Consider the following 15516-nt stretch of genomic DNA (forward strand, 5'->3'; position numbering starts at 1 on the left):
AAGCCAATACCTACAGCCTGTGCTCCACGAGAGAAGCTGTGGCAACGAGAAGCCCGTGCACTGCAATGAACAGTAGTCCCAACTCCCTTGCCCCAACTAGAGAAAGCCTGCACATAGCAATGAAGACCCAGTGCAACCAAAAATAATAAATAAAAAGAAAAGGCAGCTGTACTCTCATTTTCACTGTGGCATTGTTCACCACAGCCAAGATAGGGAAAAAACCCAAGTATGCATCACCAGATAAATAGAAAAGCGGGGTGTGTGTGTATACACACACATACACACATACATATATGTATGTATGTGTATGTATATATATACAGGCCTGCCCTGGTGACTCAGAGGTAAAGAATCTGCCTGCTGATGCAGGAGACGTGGGTTCGATCCCTGGGTCAGGAAGATCCCCTGGAGAAAGAAATGGCAACCCACTCCAGTATTCTTGCCTGGGAAACTACACAGCCTATGAGGTCACAGAAAGAGTTGGGCATGACTTAGCAACTAAACAACAAGATATTAATACATACATAAACACACACACACAAAACCAGAATATTTTTCAGCCATGAAAAAGTGATCTGCTATTTGCAACAGGACAGACCCTGGATAAACCCTGAAGCATTAAGTAAAATAAATCTAACAGCTAACAGAGAGACAAATACTGTACTGTATCACTCATGAGCAATCTAAAAAAGCCAAACTCAAAGAACCAGAGCCTGGAACGGTGGTTCGCAGGGTCTCGAGGATAAGGGAATTGTGAGATGTTGGTTAAAGTGTACAAACTTGCAGTGAGCAGATGAGTAAATTCTGAAAATTCAACACACAGCATTGTTATCGTCAATAAATCTGCACTACATAGTTCAAAGTTGCTGAGATGAGATCCTAAATGTTCTTATCACAGAAATGATAATTATATAATGTGAAAGTATCATGGAGGTGTTAGCTAACACTAATAATTATATTACAATACGCGAGTGTATCAAAGCAATATGTCATATACCTTAAACTTACAGAATGTCTATTTCAAAAAAACAAAAACAAAAACTCTAACACTGTAAGTCTCCATTCTCCCCTGTCCCTAGACCTCTGCAATCATTATTCCACTTTCTATGTCTATGAGTTTGACTACTCTAGGTGTCTCATATAAGTGAAATCATACAGTATTTGGTCCCTGTGCTACTGGCTTATATCAGGCATAAAGTCCTCAAAGTTCATTCATGTTGTAGCATGTATCTGAATTATATCCCACTAAAAAGTATTTATCATATTTTATCCTTTACCCATCAATGGGATTTGGGTTCCTTCTATCTTTTGTTCACAGGGCTATGAACGAGGAAATACAAATCTCTTTAAAATCTGGTTTTCACTTCTTTTGGAATACACCCAGAGGTAGAACTGCTAAATCAAAAGATAATTCTGTTTTTAATTTTTTGAGGAACGACCGTATTGTTTGCCATAGTGCTGCACCATTTGCATTCCCACAACTAACACACAAGAGTTCCAATTTTCCCATATCCTTGCCAACATTTACCATTTCCTGTTTATTGGGGGATTTTTTTGTTTTTGAGAGTAGCCATCTTAATGGGTGTGAGGTGCTGTCTCCCTGTGGTTTTGATCTGCATTTCCTTAATGATTACTACCTCCTTCCAGTGCTCAGTCGTGTCTGACTCTTTGTGATTCCCTGGACTACAGCCCACCAGGCTCCTCTGTCCATGGGATTTCCCAGGCAAGAATACTGGAGTGGGCTGCCGTTTCCTTCTCCAGGGCACCTTCCCGACCCAGGGACTGAATCTCCATCTCATGCACTGCAGGTGGATTCTTTACCACTTGAGCTATACTGAGCAAATTTTCATGTTCATGATAGCTACTTTTGTATCTTCTTTGGAGAAATATCTATACAAGTTCTCTGTCCACTTTTTAGGTGGATTGTCTTCTGTTACTGTTGAGTTGTAGTTCTTTTTATATTCTGAATATTAATTTTTTGATATATGACTTGCAAATATATTCTCACATTCTGTGGCGTTTTCACTCTATTGACTATATTTTCTGATCCATATTTTGATGTAGTCCAATTTATCTATTTGGTCTTCTCTCATCTACAAGTCTTTTAAGATTCCAAAGATATATTAGTTATTAGTCTGTCAACAATTACTTCAAAAACATGAGCCAAATTTTAAAACACCTGAATTATATTATAAGTACACCATAACAAAGTAACTGGGAAAGTTATAGCAGATCCTAAAACGACATGCTTTATTCAGGGGAAATATATACATCCTACTATAATACTGTATAATATCTAAGGCCTCAGCCATGGTTCATACTAAACATGAAATTCTTATATTTTATATATTAAGTACACAGCATTTTTGATGCTTATCACCGGCATATACTACAAAGGAGTAGTAGTCACCACATTGTTAAGAGAAGGGTGCTGAAATCAAACTGCTCAGTTTTAAATCCTGGTGCCATCACTTCCCAGGGACGGGGAAGCCTGGTGGGCTGCCGTCTATGGGGTCGCACAGTCAGACATGACTGAAGCGACTTAGCAGCAGCAGCAGCCGCCATCATTTCCTAGCCAGGTGAGCTCAAATAGGTTAATTTTTTTGAGCAGCTGTTTCCTTTCCACGAAAATGAAATCGTTATTGTATCTATCTAATGGACCATGAAATGAGTTAACGTGCACACAGTGGTAGCATACTGACTAGCACTCGTGTATGTTAGTCTGTGATGATAAATTAATGAAGAATCTATGTCCTAATGTGCAGGTACAAACACACTAAAAGCAAATGTTTTTTCCCAAAAGGGAATGGTAATAACCAGCCTAAAGTCAGAATGGTCACAATACTATTTGAAGAAACAGCATTAGCATTCAGGCCAAAATAAAACATGTCAACAATGTCAGATAAAAATTAAACAAAAAGAGAAGCTCTCTCAACAGCACAAGTTTGGAAAGAATAAAAGCATTAACGACTAGTCTAATAACCTAACAGGGAGCTATTTACACTGAAATGATTAAATGGCAGGATGCTGCTCCAACTGAGAACTAAGGTGAGGTTCTCAACTTTCTAGAGTTACTATTGGGTTGGCCAAAAATTTCACTGAAAAACCCAAACAAACTTTTGACTAACCTGTTATCATCAAGTGGCACAGCCATTACCGTAACTAACAAGCATAACAAAAAATATTTTTAAATATTCAGGAATAGGAGATGATTTCCTTGATGTTAGTAAAATGGCAAACTACTGTGTTATAAACAAAGACCAAAGCTATTTTACCAGCTTCTCCAGGATCATCCTCTCGTAGCATAACAGCACTGAGGGTAACGTCCTCGGTTACACTGTGGGGCTCTGCGTTTGTGAACAGCCCTGCACGCTGTGATGAGAAAGCAGTGGCCCAGTTACTGTCATCCAGGTTAGTCACCTAAAAGATAAAGGAGACACAGAAAAGTCATGTAGTTATTGCCACTGAGTGAATAAAGACTTTAATACTATGACATTTTTTTTAAAGCACATGTGTTTTTCACTTTTAAAAGATAGCCACATGATTATGGTTAAGGATATTATGGCTTTGTTTTCTTCTTTGCACTACTCCATGCTTTTATGCTCTAGTGAAAGTGTTAGTCACTCAGTTGTGTCCAATTCTTCATGACCCCATAGACTATAGCCCACCAGGCTCCTCTGTTCATGAATTTTACTCTCTAGGACTACTTCAAATCAATTTTTTAATTTGGGGAAATATTATGGGATGAATGACTCAGTTTCTTAAACATATAAATGGTAATGAAAAAAAAGGATGATTTAGAAACTTACAGATTTAAGTACTGGAGACATACCAAGCAAATGCAATATGTTAAAAGATTCAGGCATGAACAACAATAAAAATTTCCTTTAAATTAGTCTCCCCAAGGGAAAATGCTAAAGATGGGTGCCAGGACCCTATATATTAATGAGATAGTAACTATGGGCTGAGGAGACTTTAGCCTCAGCTATCACAAGACTGATTTCCTTCTGGGTACTCATCATCATTAGCACCCAGATCAAACTGAAAATCTTACACAGTAGTGATATTCTGCATTCATAAAAATGTTTTGTAGGTAGACACATGGTGTACACATGGTGTACTTAAAATCAACCAACGTAACAAATAATTGTACTTCCTTCAAACACCTCTCATAACCGATACTAAAATTGGCAAAACAAAATCAAGAAAACATTTTTTACTACAAAGTAACTTCCAAATACTCTGTGATAATCAATACATATTTACTCTATCCTGGCCTTTAGAAGAGTAATAATTTTACTATTAAACTTGCAGTTCTAAAGCACTAAATAATAAAACTCATCATCTTATGCTGAAACCTAGAAGTAGTCAATTCACTTATGTTTTTAAGTGGAATAAGAATAATTGTTCCCAAAATAAACCAGCTTCATAACCAGAGTAAAACTGTTCAATGACTAGATCACTATCAGATACTAACCCTCTAAAATATTTCAAAGATTGATTTAACCTTCTAAGACAAGGAGAGGTTTAATATGCAAAACCATTCCTTTGAAAACACATAATTTAGACAATTTCTGGTGTGTGTAAAACTGTTTTTTCAGTAACCACAGAGCCATTCCTGGTGTGTGTAAAACTCCGTTTTTTCAATAACCACAGAGCCAAATAAAGAGCCCTTTTCATCTTGTTCTTGGAACTAAATGAGCCATAACACTCTACTAGTCCGACAAAACTCTTTCGTTTTCCTCTTCTCAGTTAGGCACAATTTGTTCTTTCTCTATAGGGTATTTTAAGCACGTAGGTCAGGTCATTCTGGATCACAGTCTATATGACATTTCTTTTGCTATTTTAATACTGTATCATAATGATTCCTGAAGAGTGTCTCACTTAACTTTTCCTCAAATTTTCTCTTTTCTCTCCTTTAATGCTTTGTTCTTCTTCCTTATGACAGTTTTCATTGATTACTCTTGGCCTCCTCTTCTATGCTTCAAAACAGGGCTCAGTTTTTACCGCCACTAGCAACCAATCAGTAAATCTGATCAGTAAACTGTCAGATTAATACATTTTATCTGCATCTAACTGCTGCTGGTGTCACAGTTTCCACCTATGACGTGAGATGCTTACGGGTCTCAGTTTTCTGGAAGTCTAACCAAAAAATGATTTCAACCTACATAACTGAGTTACTTTTATTATGAATAAGACTTCAATTCTCATAAAAAAATTTTTAAGCTAAATATCATACCATAGTTAAAAAAGGGAGAAAATTTCAGCCCCATTTTTCTACATACCATAGACAGATTTCCTAAGAACCCTGAAGACTGTGTAAGCCGGGGAGACCTCCCTCCAGTTGCAAGAATGCAGGATATATCTGGTTGCCTCAGTAAGCTCCGGCTTGGTGGAGTAACTACAAGCAAGAAGTTAGTAAAAAGAATTCGAAGTGCAGGAGCATTGATCATGACAATGAAACAAGCAAATAAAAACAAATAATTTTCATTTTTCAATTATTTAGATTCTAAGTGAATAAATACTTTCAATATTAACATTTCTATAATATAAAGATTTAACTTATTTTTCTAAATACGAACTTTCGGCACTACTGAGCCCACCAAAAAAAACTTTACTGCAAACAGAGATGCTTTCATTATAACATAACTGAACACTAAAAAAAAAAAAAAAAGACACTCATGAGTTCATGAGTTTATCAAATTCTAATTTTATAAAGCATACTATAGTATAGAAGACATGGGCTCTGAAGTAAGCAGATTATGATTTGCATTTTGGTTCCATTACTTACATTCTTACCTAGCTATTTTATCTGCTTTAATCAACTTCTCTAGGTCTCACGTTCAGATTTGGCAAAATAGAGACAATATCTACTTCACAGCTATCATGCAATTAGGTAAAGGCTTACACATGGTAAGAGTTCAACGAACAGTAAGTGCAATCCCTATTATTTGCTCTTAATTAAAAATAACTTAAAAATATAATATATATTATAGTATTAGCTGCTATTACTCTTATCATTATTAAATGCTTTAAAAGCAAAAAAATCTTACAAGGTTGTCGAAATGAGCTGGGAGTTCGGGGCATAACCTGGTTTCTTGGAGTGGTATTAGAAAAAATTTCATCTTGGGCTGCCCGAACTACAGGAAATGTTAAGGAAAAGTTTTTCGTATAGAAAAAAACATCATTAAAGTTAGAATGAACCATATTTCAATTCAGTTCAGTCGCTCAGTCGTGTCCGACTCTTTGCAACCCCATGAATCGCAGCACACCAGGCCTCCCTGTCCATCACCAACTCCTGGAGTTCACTCAGACTCACGTCCATCGAGTTGGTGATGCCATCCAGCCATCTCATCTTCTGTCGTCCCCTTCTCCTCCTGCCCCCAATCCCCCCAGCATGAACCATATTTACACTATACAAAATATGGGAATGTTTTTCAAAGACAAGGTATTTTATAGCTACCATATTTTCTAGGCAAAGAGTAAATAATTCCTTTTCCCCTTTAAATTCTAGTTACCAATTACTACAGTCTTGAACTAAGAGCTCAAGTCTTAGGTTACCACACACTGAACTAAGAGTTCTTAGATCTCAAATAATAAAGAAAATCTAATCTCAGCAAAAGCTAACCACAATATGATAGTTAGCAGTAAAATGGAACATCCTTATTTTCAAGGAAATATGAATCTCACTGAATTTCAGCATTATATTTACCAAATAACACATGGGGAGAGTTAAAAAAATTATTTTCCACAGTATTTTATTACAGTTAGTGTTTAACATCGCTCATGAAGTCTATAATGCTAATTCCAAACATGTTACAATTTCTATAATGATGCTTAAAATGCAAAGGATACGTAAAGCTCTTTTTTGGGCACTCTGTTTGCGTGCAGTCCGAGTCACCTCTGCCTCCCGGATCACAGGAGATGACATCTCTCCAAAGCCACTCCTAAAATGGCAATAACCAAATTCACGTGAATGAAATGAGAATGGAGCATTTGCAAAAAACTTTATCATTATGACTGAAGCAAAGGATCCTAAGTCAGTTAAGGCGCAGATCATCACAACTGCCAAGTCTTTGTTTTTTTGTTGCTAATACTTCTCTGACTCCAAATCCAGCTTCTCTCTCAAAGTCCTGCTTAAATTTTACCTGCATAAAGTCTTCTCTGACTTACCTGTTAATTTTTTCCTCCTCTGGAATTATTTTAACACTTGGAATCTAAATCTATATTCTAACAGTGCTTTAAATAATTGCTTCGTGAAGATAAACCTTTCTTCGTTGGATTGAGGAGGTTCCTAAAGTTGCAGGAACTCTTAAAAGTATGTTCAGTAGTCTCCAAAGTACTTCAAACCATGGATACTTCTATTTAAGCTGGTGACTTGGGAGACTAAGTAAAAAATAAATAATATATTGGAAAGAAATGATCCTTCAAGCTTTTCTTCCCAGAGAACACTAAGGGTGTCTCCTGTCTCAGCACTATTATAGTCACAGACGTATAGCCCAACGTCTAGAAAATAAATTGTATTATGAGATCTGTATCATAAGAATCTAATGTGTATTTCCTCCACTTAAAATCTTCAGATAGATATCTCTGGCCTACAGAATCAACTCCAAATTTCCTACAATGGTTTTTATAATCTGACCCCAGCTTACCAATTCAGCCACAAACATCACTTCCATACAAACACACACTGCATGTGATCATTCAGCTACACGTTCATATCCTTACACCTTTGTACCCATGCTTCTTTTCAGAGGCCTATATTCACCTCTTTGGTCTATCTGGTGAATAAGTCTTACTCATCAAACAGCTCCCTAGAATCTAGAAACACATATCCAGGTTGGCAACTTGGTTCTTAGCTTCCTTTGTTAGCTTCCTAACTGATCAAGTTCCTTAACCTCTTTTAGCTTCAATGTTATGTGTGAAGAGAGGATCACAGTAGCTACCCTCATAGGATTGTTAGAAGGATTAAAATAGCTAATATAGCATCACAAATGCTTACACACACACACACACACACACAGACCCCCCCCCCCCCCCCCCCCCGCCGGCAAAGCAGGAGACGCGAGTTCGATCTCTGGGTCGGGAAGATTCCCTGGAGGAGGACATGGCAACCCACTCCAGTATTCTTGCGTGGAGAATCCCATGGACAGAGCAGCCTGGCCGGCTGCAGTTCACGGGGTCGCAAAAATCGGACACCACTTAGCAACTGAACAACAATAATATATTTAAAGTGGCTAAGGCACTCGACGTAGGCTACTGCCACTATTCAAAGACCACCTAGAATGTACTCTCCTTTGAGAGGTCTTCTTGATACTTTCCATGACAAGGAGACTTCATTGCTCCATTTGTTTCCCAACAAAGTAGTACAAAACATTTATCATTCCGCACTGCTCCGCAATGTCTCCTTCACTATACATTCCCCGAGGCCAAGAACTTTGAATAACTCATCTTTATGCAGGAGCCTACCATAGTTCCGAGGTCACATAAAGATTAACTATCCGGTGTTGAAACCTGTAATCAGGAAGCCTAGGGTGAGAGCCCGTTCCGTCGCTGTCTTGTGATCTCGGGCAGTAACTCAGCATCTCGAATGCCGGGCCACCTCCGACCTCGCCCACCCCTGGAGCGTAAGGTGTTGCGTGAAAAAGAGTAGATGGCAGAGTTGCCGTGGGAACCAGACTGCTATGCTATGCTATGCTGTCACTTCAGTCGTGTCCGACTCTGTGTGACCCCATAGACAGCAGCCCACCAGGCTTCCCTGTCCCTGGAATTCTCCAGGCAAGAACACTGGAGTGGGTTGCCATTTCCTTCTCCAATACATGAAAGTGAAAAGTGAAAGTGAAGTCGCTCAGTCGTCTCCGACTCTCAGCGACCCCATGGACTGCAGCCCACCAGGCTCCTCGGTCCACGGGATTTTCCAGGCAAGAGTACTGGAATGGGGTGCCATTGCCTTCTCCGGGGGAACCAGATTATCATTAACTATATCCGTCCCCGGCCCAAGCAGCCTTTCTCCCTTAGCTGCAGTCTCCTAGCCGGAAAAGGAGGCCTAGGGTCAGCTTCCAGGCCCTCGTCTGCTTCCTCTGAGTCGGGTTTCACCTGTTTCATTCCTCCAACACGCTAGAGAGGAAAGTGACCGACTTCAGCCGTCACCACCAGAACTTACCTGTCCATGGCTACAGCCTTCTCCACCGAGAACTTCGCAAACTCACCTCCAGTTTGGCAACCGCGTTTCAGTCTACCCGCTCACCGGAAGTAAACCCTTCGACCCGGAAGCAAGTTTTCACGTTCTCGCGAGGGGTGGGAGGGGAAAAGAACCAACTTTCCCTTTAGGCGCATGCACAAATTCTTTCGCCGGCAGCCGCACTTTCGGTCTGCGCAGGCGCAAAGTTGGGTCGGCGATTAATGGCTCCGGGCTGGGCAGAACCGGATCAGGGGCGGGGTAGGAGTGGGGTAGGAGGCGGGGCCTGATCGTTTACCCGTGCTGCGCGGCTGCCACTTTGCTTGACTGACACTTGTGGGCGTGGTCCAGGCGCCGGGGTTCTACTGGAGGTCCTGATGTATATTGATGGTATAGAAAAACGTGAAGCCATTTCCTCATACCCTGGACGTTGAATTCAGACGTGCCGGCTCTGCCCTACATCTTGGAGGTTCTTATATCTCTGACTGTATGCACCTTGTTTGAGCTGTAGTGTAAACCGCTTAGTTTTTGAAACTGTTTTCCATAGTGGCTAATTATTCTTTACTTGGTATATTTCCCTATTAAGGAGAAAATGATTAACCTGACTTAAAAAGTATAAAAGGTGTTGGTATCGCCCTCTATTTCAAAATGCAGTAGTCAAAAAGCTGTATATTCTAGCCCTAAGGAATACATTTGCGTTTTCCTTAGGCATTTGTTGATATATTCCACCCTAATCCTGGGCAATGGCGTTCCAGGAGGACTTCATACCTAATTCCTGCTGAGACAGCGTGGGGTTTTGAAAAAACGTGGCGTTGAGCTCCATCTAGGTTAGAAACCCCGGCGCTGCAGATTGCTTGCCTGTAAAACGGAGATAACGCGTTCATCACAGAGTTGTTGGGAGGATTAAAAGGAGATGTCAAATGTGCATTGCACATAGTAGTCATCGAAATGTTAATTTTCTCCTCCATCAATAACTATTTGAGTCTCACTCTAGTACCCTCGTTTTTCCCCATATTCTAATTTTTCTTGTACAAAAGAGTACTTGTCTCTTAATGGAAAATGAAATGCGGCCTTAATGTTTTTTTGTCAGTACTGGAATCAGGTTTATTCAAAGTAGGAGCCTGTTTCAGGTTCTTGCCATGTGTCCCCTGGCAAATGAATTGTAAAGTGTTTTATTTGTAAAATGTATTTGCAGTGATTGACCATAAGGCACACAGTAAAAGGGAAGAGCAGTTTGGAGCAAAGGATTACCTCCAAGGTTCAGTTCATATGTAAAGAGGGATCAGATCAGATCAGTCGCTCAGTCGTGTCCGACTCTTTGCGACTCCATAAATCGCAGCACGCCAGGCCTCCCTGTCCAGAACATTTGTGTAAAAAGTGTACCAGGAAACTACCCTGGAGGTCCAATTGTTAAGACTTTGCCTTCCACTGAAATGGGTGTAGTTTTCATCCCTGGTCAGGGAGCTCAGATCCCACATGCCTCTGAGCCAAAACAGCAACAACAAAAAAAGCCCAGAACATAAACAACAGAAGCAACGCTGTAACAAATTCAATAAAGACTTTAAAAATGGTCCACATCAAAAAATTAACAATTAAAAGTGCCTCATTCAAAAGGCACTAGGAAGCCCAGAAATAAGGAATGATTTCTGTGGGCTGGGTAATTTCATAGACTGGGGCTTTCCAGGTGGCTCAGTGTAAAGAATCTGCCTGCTAAGCAGGAGACGTGGGTTCTATCCCTGGGTCAGGAAGACACCATGGAGAAGGAAATGGCAACCCACTCCAGTATTCTTGCCTGGAGAATCCATAGGCAGAGGAGCCTGTAGAGCTATAGTCTATGAGGTCCCAAAAGATTCAGACATGATTTAGTAACTAATCAGCAGCAGTAATTTCATAGGCTAACAAGTGGAAGAATTATTTCAACTATTTTGGGGAAGGCAGGAGGATTTCGAGGAATTAGGCCACCACCACTTGATGGCCTTTTATGGTGGGTGGGCCTCAGAACTGTCATGGCAACTGTTATTTAGAGACTAATATATCACAATGAGCTTATAAGGCTCAGGCTTCCCTTGTGGCTCAGCTGGCAAAGAATCCACCTGCAATGCGGGAGACCTGGGTTCAATCCCTGGGTTGGGAAGATCCCCTGAAGAAGGGAAAGGCTACCCACTCCAGTATTCTGGCCTGGAGAATTTCATGGATTTGGCCTGGAGAATTTCATGGATTGTATAGTTCATGGGGTAACAAAGAGTCAGAAAAAACTGAATAACTTTCACTTCACTTTATGAGGCTCAGTGTCTACGGGAAATTGAATCTTCTGTCATCTTGGACCTAACTGGTTCTAACAGTTTATGTCATATTCTCAAAGGCTATGTCATTTTTTTAAACAATAATTTTGTTTATTTTTGGCTGTGCTGGGGCTTCACTGCTGAGCAGGATTTTCTCTCTTTGTGGCAAGCAGGGACTGCTCTCTAGTTGTGGTGTGCGGGCTTTCCATTGCAGTGGCTTCTTTTGTTGAGGAGTACAGGCTCTAGAGCACGCCAGCTTCAGTAGTTGGGGCTCCTGGGCTCTAAAGCACAGGCTCAGTTGTTGTGGTGCATGGGCTTAGTTGTTCATGTGGGATCTTCCCAGACCGGGGATGGCACCCAGATGTCCTGCATTGGCAGGTAGATTCTTTACCACTGAGCCACCAGGGAAGTTCAAAGTCTATATCATTTTTTAAAAGGATGTACCCTGCCCCATTCTCTTCTGTTTCAGTTTTACACCACTACATTTGGGGGTTGCTTGTTACATAGCCATAGATAACTGGAACAAATGGGATTAGACTATAACACTGTTTTATAATCTGCTTTTCCACTTAACAGTGTGAACATTTTATCATGTCAAGTATTACTCATCTCCATCATTCTTAAATTAGCCAAATATTTTAAAAGAGGAAACTTTGTCTCTATTTACATTAAAAATACAGCTTAACATAGTCTGACTTCAACACTCACTGCTAAATGAAAACTGCTCCAAGAAAAGTCACCAAAGCTCTCTTTGTCAGTAAAAGTTTACTTTTCATCTCTCATCATCTTGGGTGCATCTGACCCTGTAGACCACTTTCTTGTTTGCCACCTTCTTTACTAATGGGCTTCTCCGGTCTGAGTCCTGTCTGGCTTCTCTTAACTAGTCTCCTATGTGGGCTTTTGAAATCTGCCTTTCCCTTAAATGTTGATTCATTTTCTTCAGAATCCTAACCTAAGCTCTCTTTTTTTCAACCCTGCACAATCCTCAGTCTTTAAACTACCAACTTTTCCCTCCAAGATTCTCAATCTATACTTCTTGTCCATATCTTGCTTTTACTGAACATGTCCACTTTGAGGATACAGAGTACCTGAAATTTAATATGTTCTGATTCTAAGCTTGAACTCAGCAGATCTGCCTCCTTGCTCACGTCCCACCAAAACAACAGAACTACAACCCTATCTCTCATATATTTTGCATCTTCGCAAATGGCCACATGCAGTTGCCCAGGCCAAAAGCTGGGGTTTGATTTCAGTAGGAGGGAAGTTTCACAGGGCAGAGGTATTCATCTCTTCACTGTAGATCCTCCAGCTGAACTTATTTCTTTCTCTTGCTGGGAGAGTGATCTTCTAAAAATATGTCTGATCATGTCACTCAAATTTCAGTTTCTATGTGATCTCAATTTTTAACTTCAAACTATTTGACTCAGCCTTCTGGCATCATTTTACCACTCTCTTTATCTCAAATTCTGTGTTGTAGGCATGTTCAGATACAATTCCACACATTGCCATACGTTCTCCAGGTCTACCAGCAGAGGCAAATAAGGAGTAATCAATGCCCACATCACAAATGCTATGCAGTCATAAAAGGATGTTTAGAGATAGTTCATAATAACCTGGAAATGTTTCTGTTTTAAGTCAGTAAAGTGGGTGGACATGTATTATACATCAGTATGTTCAGAAACAGTGTAAAAATACTAAATAGGGGCTGGGATGATAGTGATCAAGGATGAACTGGTCACAGAGGTTTTTTTAGGGCACTGAAAATATTCTGTATGATAATATAATGGTGGACACGTATCATAAATACTTGTCCAAACCCATAAAATGTACAACACCAAGAGTGAATGAACCTTTATGTCAATATCAGGAGTAAACCCTTTTGGAAACTCTGTGGATGTTGAATGATTATGACGCTAATGCAGGTTCATCAATTGTGAAAAAAATATCCCACTCTGGTGATACAGGCTGATAATGGGAGAGGCACTACATCTGTGAGCGGGGGTCAGGGGGAGATATGGGAAACTTGTGTATTTTCCTCTAACTTTTGCTATGAACCGAAAACTGATCTTAAAAAAAAAAGCAAGTCATTAAAAAAATATCTGAAAGATCACATGAAATGTTGATAGTGGTTGTCTTTGGTGAGATTTGAAACTGTCTTGTTTTTATTGTCTAGTTTACTGTGCCTTTTTATAAAAAGCAGTTTATTTTCATAACATATAACATAGTTGAATTGAAATTCAAAGGAATATTTTAATAAATTCATTAAAAATTCAATAAAAAAACAAAAGGAAAAACAAAATTCCAGTGAGTCAGATATGAATCAGGTGAATTAAACTATGGTAGGTGCTGAAATTTTTTTTGCCATATCCAAAACAGTGAAGAATTTTGAATATAGGTGTAAGATACACTATCAGTCAGTCAGTTCAGTCACTCAGTCCTGACTCTCTGCAACCCCAGGGACTACAGCACGCCAGGCTTCCCTGTCCATCACCAACTCCCAGAGCTTGCTCAAACTCATGTCCATTGAGTCAGTGATGCCATTCAATCATCTCATTCTCCTCCTGCCTTCAATCTTTCCCAGCATCAGGGTCTTTTCCAATGAGTCAGTTCTTTGCATCAGGCAGCCAAAGTATTGGAATTACAGCTTCTGCCTCGGTCCTTCCAATGAATATTCAGGACTGCTTTTCTTTATGATTGACTAGTTGGATCTCCTTGCAGTCCAAGGGACTCTCAAGAGTCTCTCCAACACCATAGTTCAAAAGCATCAATTCTTTGGCACTCAGCTTTTTTTACAGTCCAACTCTCACATCCGTACAAGACTGCTGGAAAAACCATAGCTTTGACTAGATGGACCTTTGTTGGCAAAGTAATGTCTCTCTTTTCTCATATTCTGTCTACTTTGGTCATAGCTTTTCTTCCAAGGAGCAAGCATCTTTTAATTTCATGGCTGCAGTCACCATCTGTAGTGATTTTGGAGCACAAGAAAATAAAGTCTATCACTGTTTCCATTATTTCCCCATCTATTTGCCATGAAGTGATGGGACCAGATGCCATGATCTTAGTTTTCTGAATGTTGAGTTTTAAGCCAACTTTTTCTCTCTCCTCTTTCACTTTCATCAAGGGGCGCTTTAGTTCTTCTTTGCTTTCTGCCATAAGGGTAGTGACATCTGCATATCTAAGGTTATTAATATTTCTCCTAGCAATCTTGATTCCAGCTTGTGCTTCATCCAGCCTGGCATTTCTCATGATGTACTCTGCATATAAGTTAAATAAGCAGAGTAACAGTATACAGTCTTGACGTACTCCTTTCCTGATTTGTAACCAGTCTGTTGTTCCATGTCCAGTTCTAACTGTCGCTTCTTGACCTGCATACCTTACCTGCCTCATGAGAAATCTGTTTGCAGGTCAAGAAGATACTCTGTAGCTTATATAGAACAGTAAGTAATTAACAGGATGTTCAGATATGGTTCAGATAATGGTGGCTTTTGTTTTAATTTTAACATTTGGGGAGCAGTTTTCTTCTCTGAGCTCAAAACATTGCCAGTTCAGTTCAGTTCAGTTGCTCAGTCGTGTCCGACTCTTTGCAACCCCATGAACCGCAGTATGCCAGGCCTCCCTGTCCATCACCAACTCCCAGAGTCCACCCAAACCCATGTCCATTGTGTTGGTGATGCCATCCAGCCATCTCATCCTCTGTCATCCCCTTCTCCTCCTGCCTTCAATCTTTCCCAGCATCAGGGTCTTTTCCAATGAGTCCGCTCTCCGCATCAGATGGCCAAAGTATTGGAGTTTCAACTTCAACATCAGTCCCTCCAGTGAACACCCAGGACTGATATCCTGTAGAATGGACTGGTTGGAGCTCCTTGTAGTCCAAGGGACTCTCAAGAGTCTTCTCCAACACCACAGTTCAAAAGCATCAATTCTTCAGCTCTCAGCTTTCTTTATAGTCCAACTTCACATCCATACATGACTACTGGAAAAACCATAGCCTTGACTAGATGGACCTTTGTTGGCAAAGTAATGTCTCTGCTTTTTAATATGCTGTCTAGGTTGGTC

General features: G+C 40.1%; 1 protein-coding gene across 4 annotated transcripts in view; it reads right to left on the bottom strand.

Moving 5' to 3' along the window:
- Positions 1-10200, bottom strand: part of NUP107 (nucleoporin 107) — a 49053-nt gene extending 38853 nt beyond the window's left edge. Inside the window, exons 1-5 of one of the 4 annotated variants that reach the window (XM_061416543.1) lie at positions 9210-10200; positions 6856-6947; positions 6054-6140; positions 5286-5401; positions 3276-3420 (exon numbers count right to left, since the gene is read on the bottom strand). In XM_061416543.1, the coding sequence (XP_061272527.1) occupies positions 3276-3420; positions 5286-5401; positions 6054-6140; positions 6856-6931 (424 nt within the window). In that variant the 5' untranslated portion in view covers positions 6932-6947; positions 9210-10200. Of the gene's footprint in view, positions 1-3275; positions 3421-5285; positions 5429-6052; positions 6141-6855; positions 6948-8469; positions 9144-9163 lie in introns of those variants that run through there. The other 3 variants (XM_061416542.1, XM_061416541.1, XM_061416545.1) reach the window with 3 other exon arrangements.
- Between the last annotated feature and the right edge of the window lie 5316 nt (positions 10201-15516).

Source organism: Bos javanicus, chromosome 5 (genome assembly GCF_032452875.1).
Source record: "Bos javanicus breed banteng chromosome 5, ARS-OSU_banteng_1.0, whole genome shotgun sequence".
NCBI classification, from domain to species: domain Eukaryota; kingdom Metazoa; phylum Chordata; class Mammalia; order Artiodactyla; family Bovidae; genus Bos; species Bos javanicus.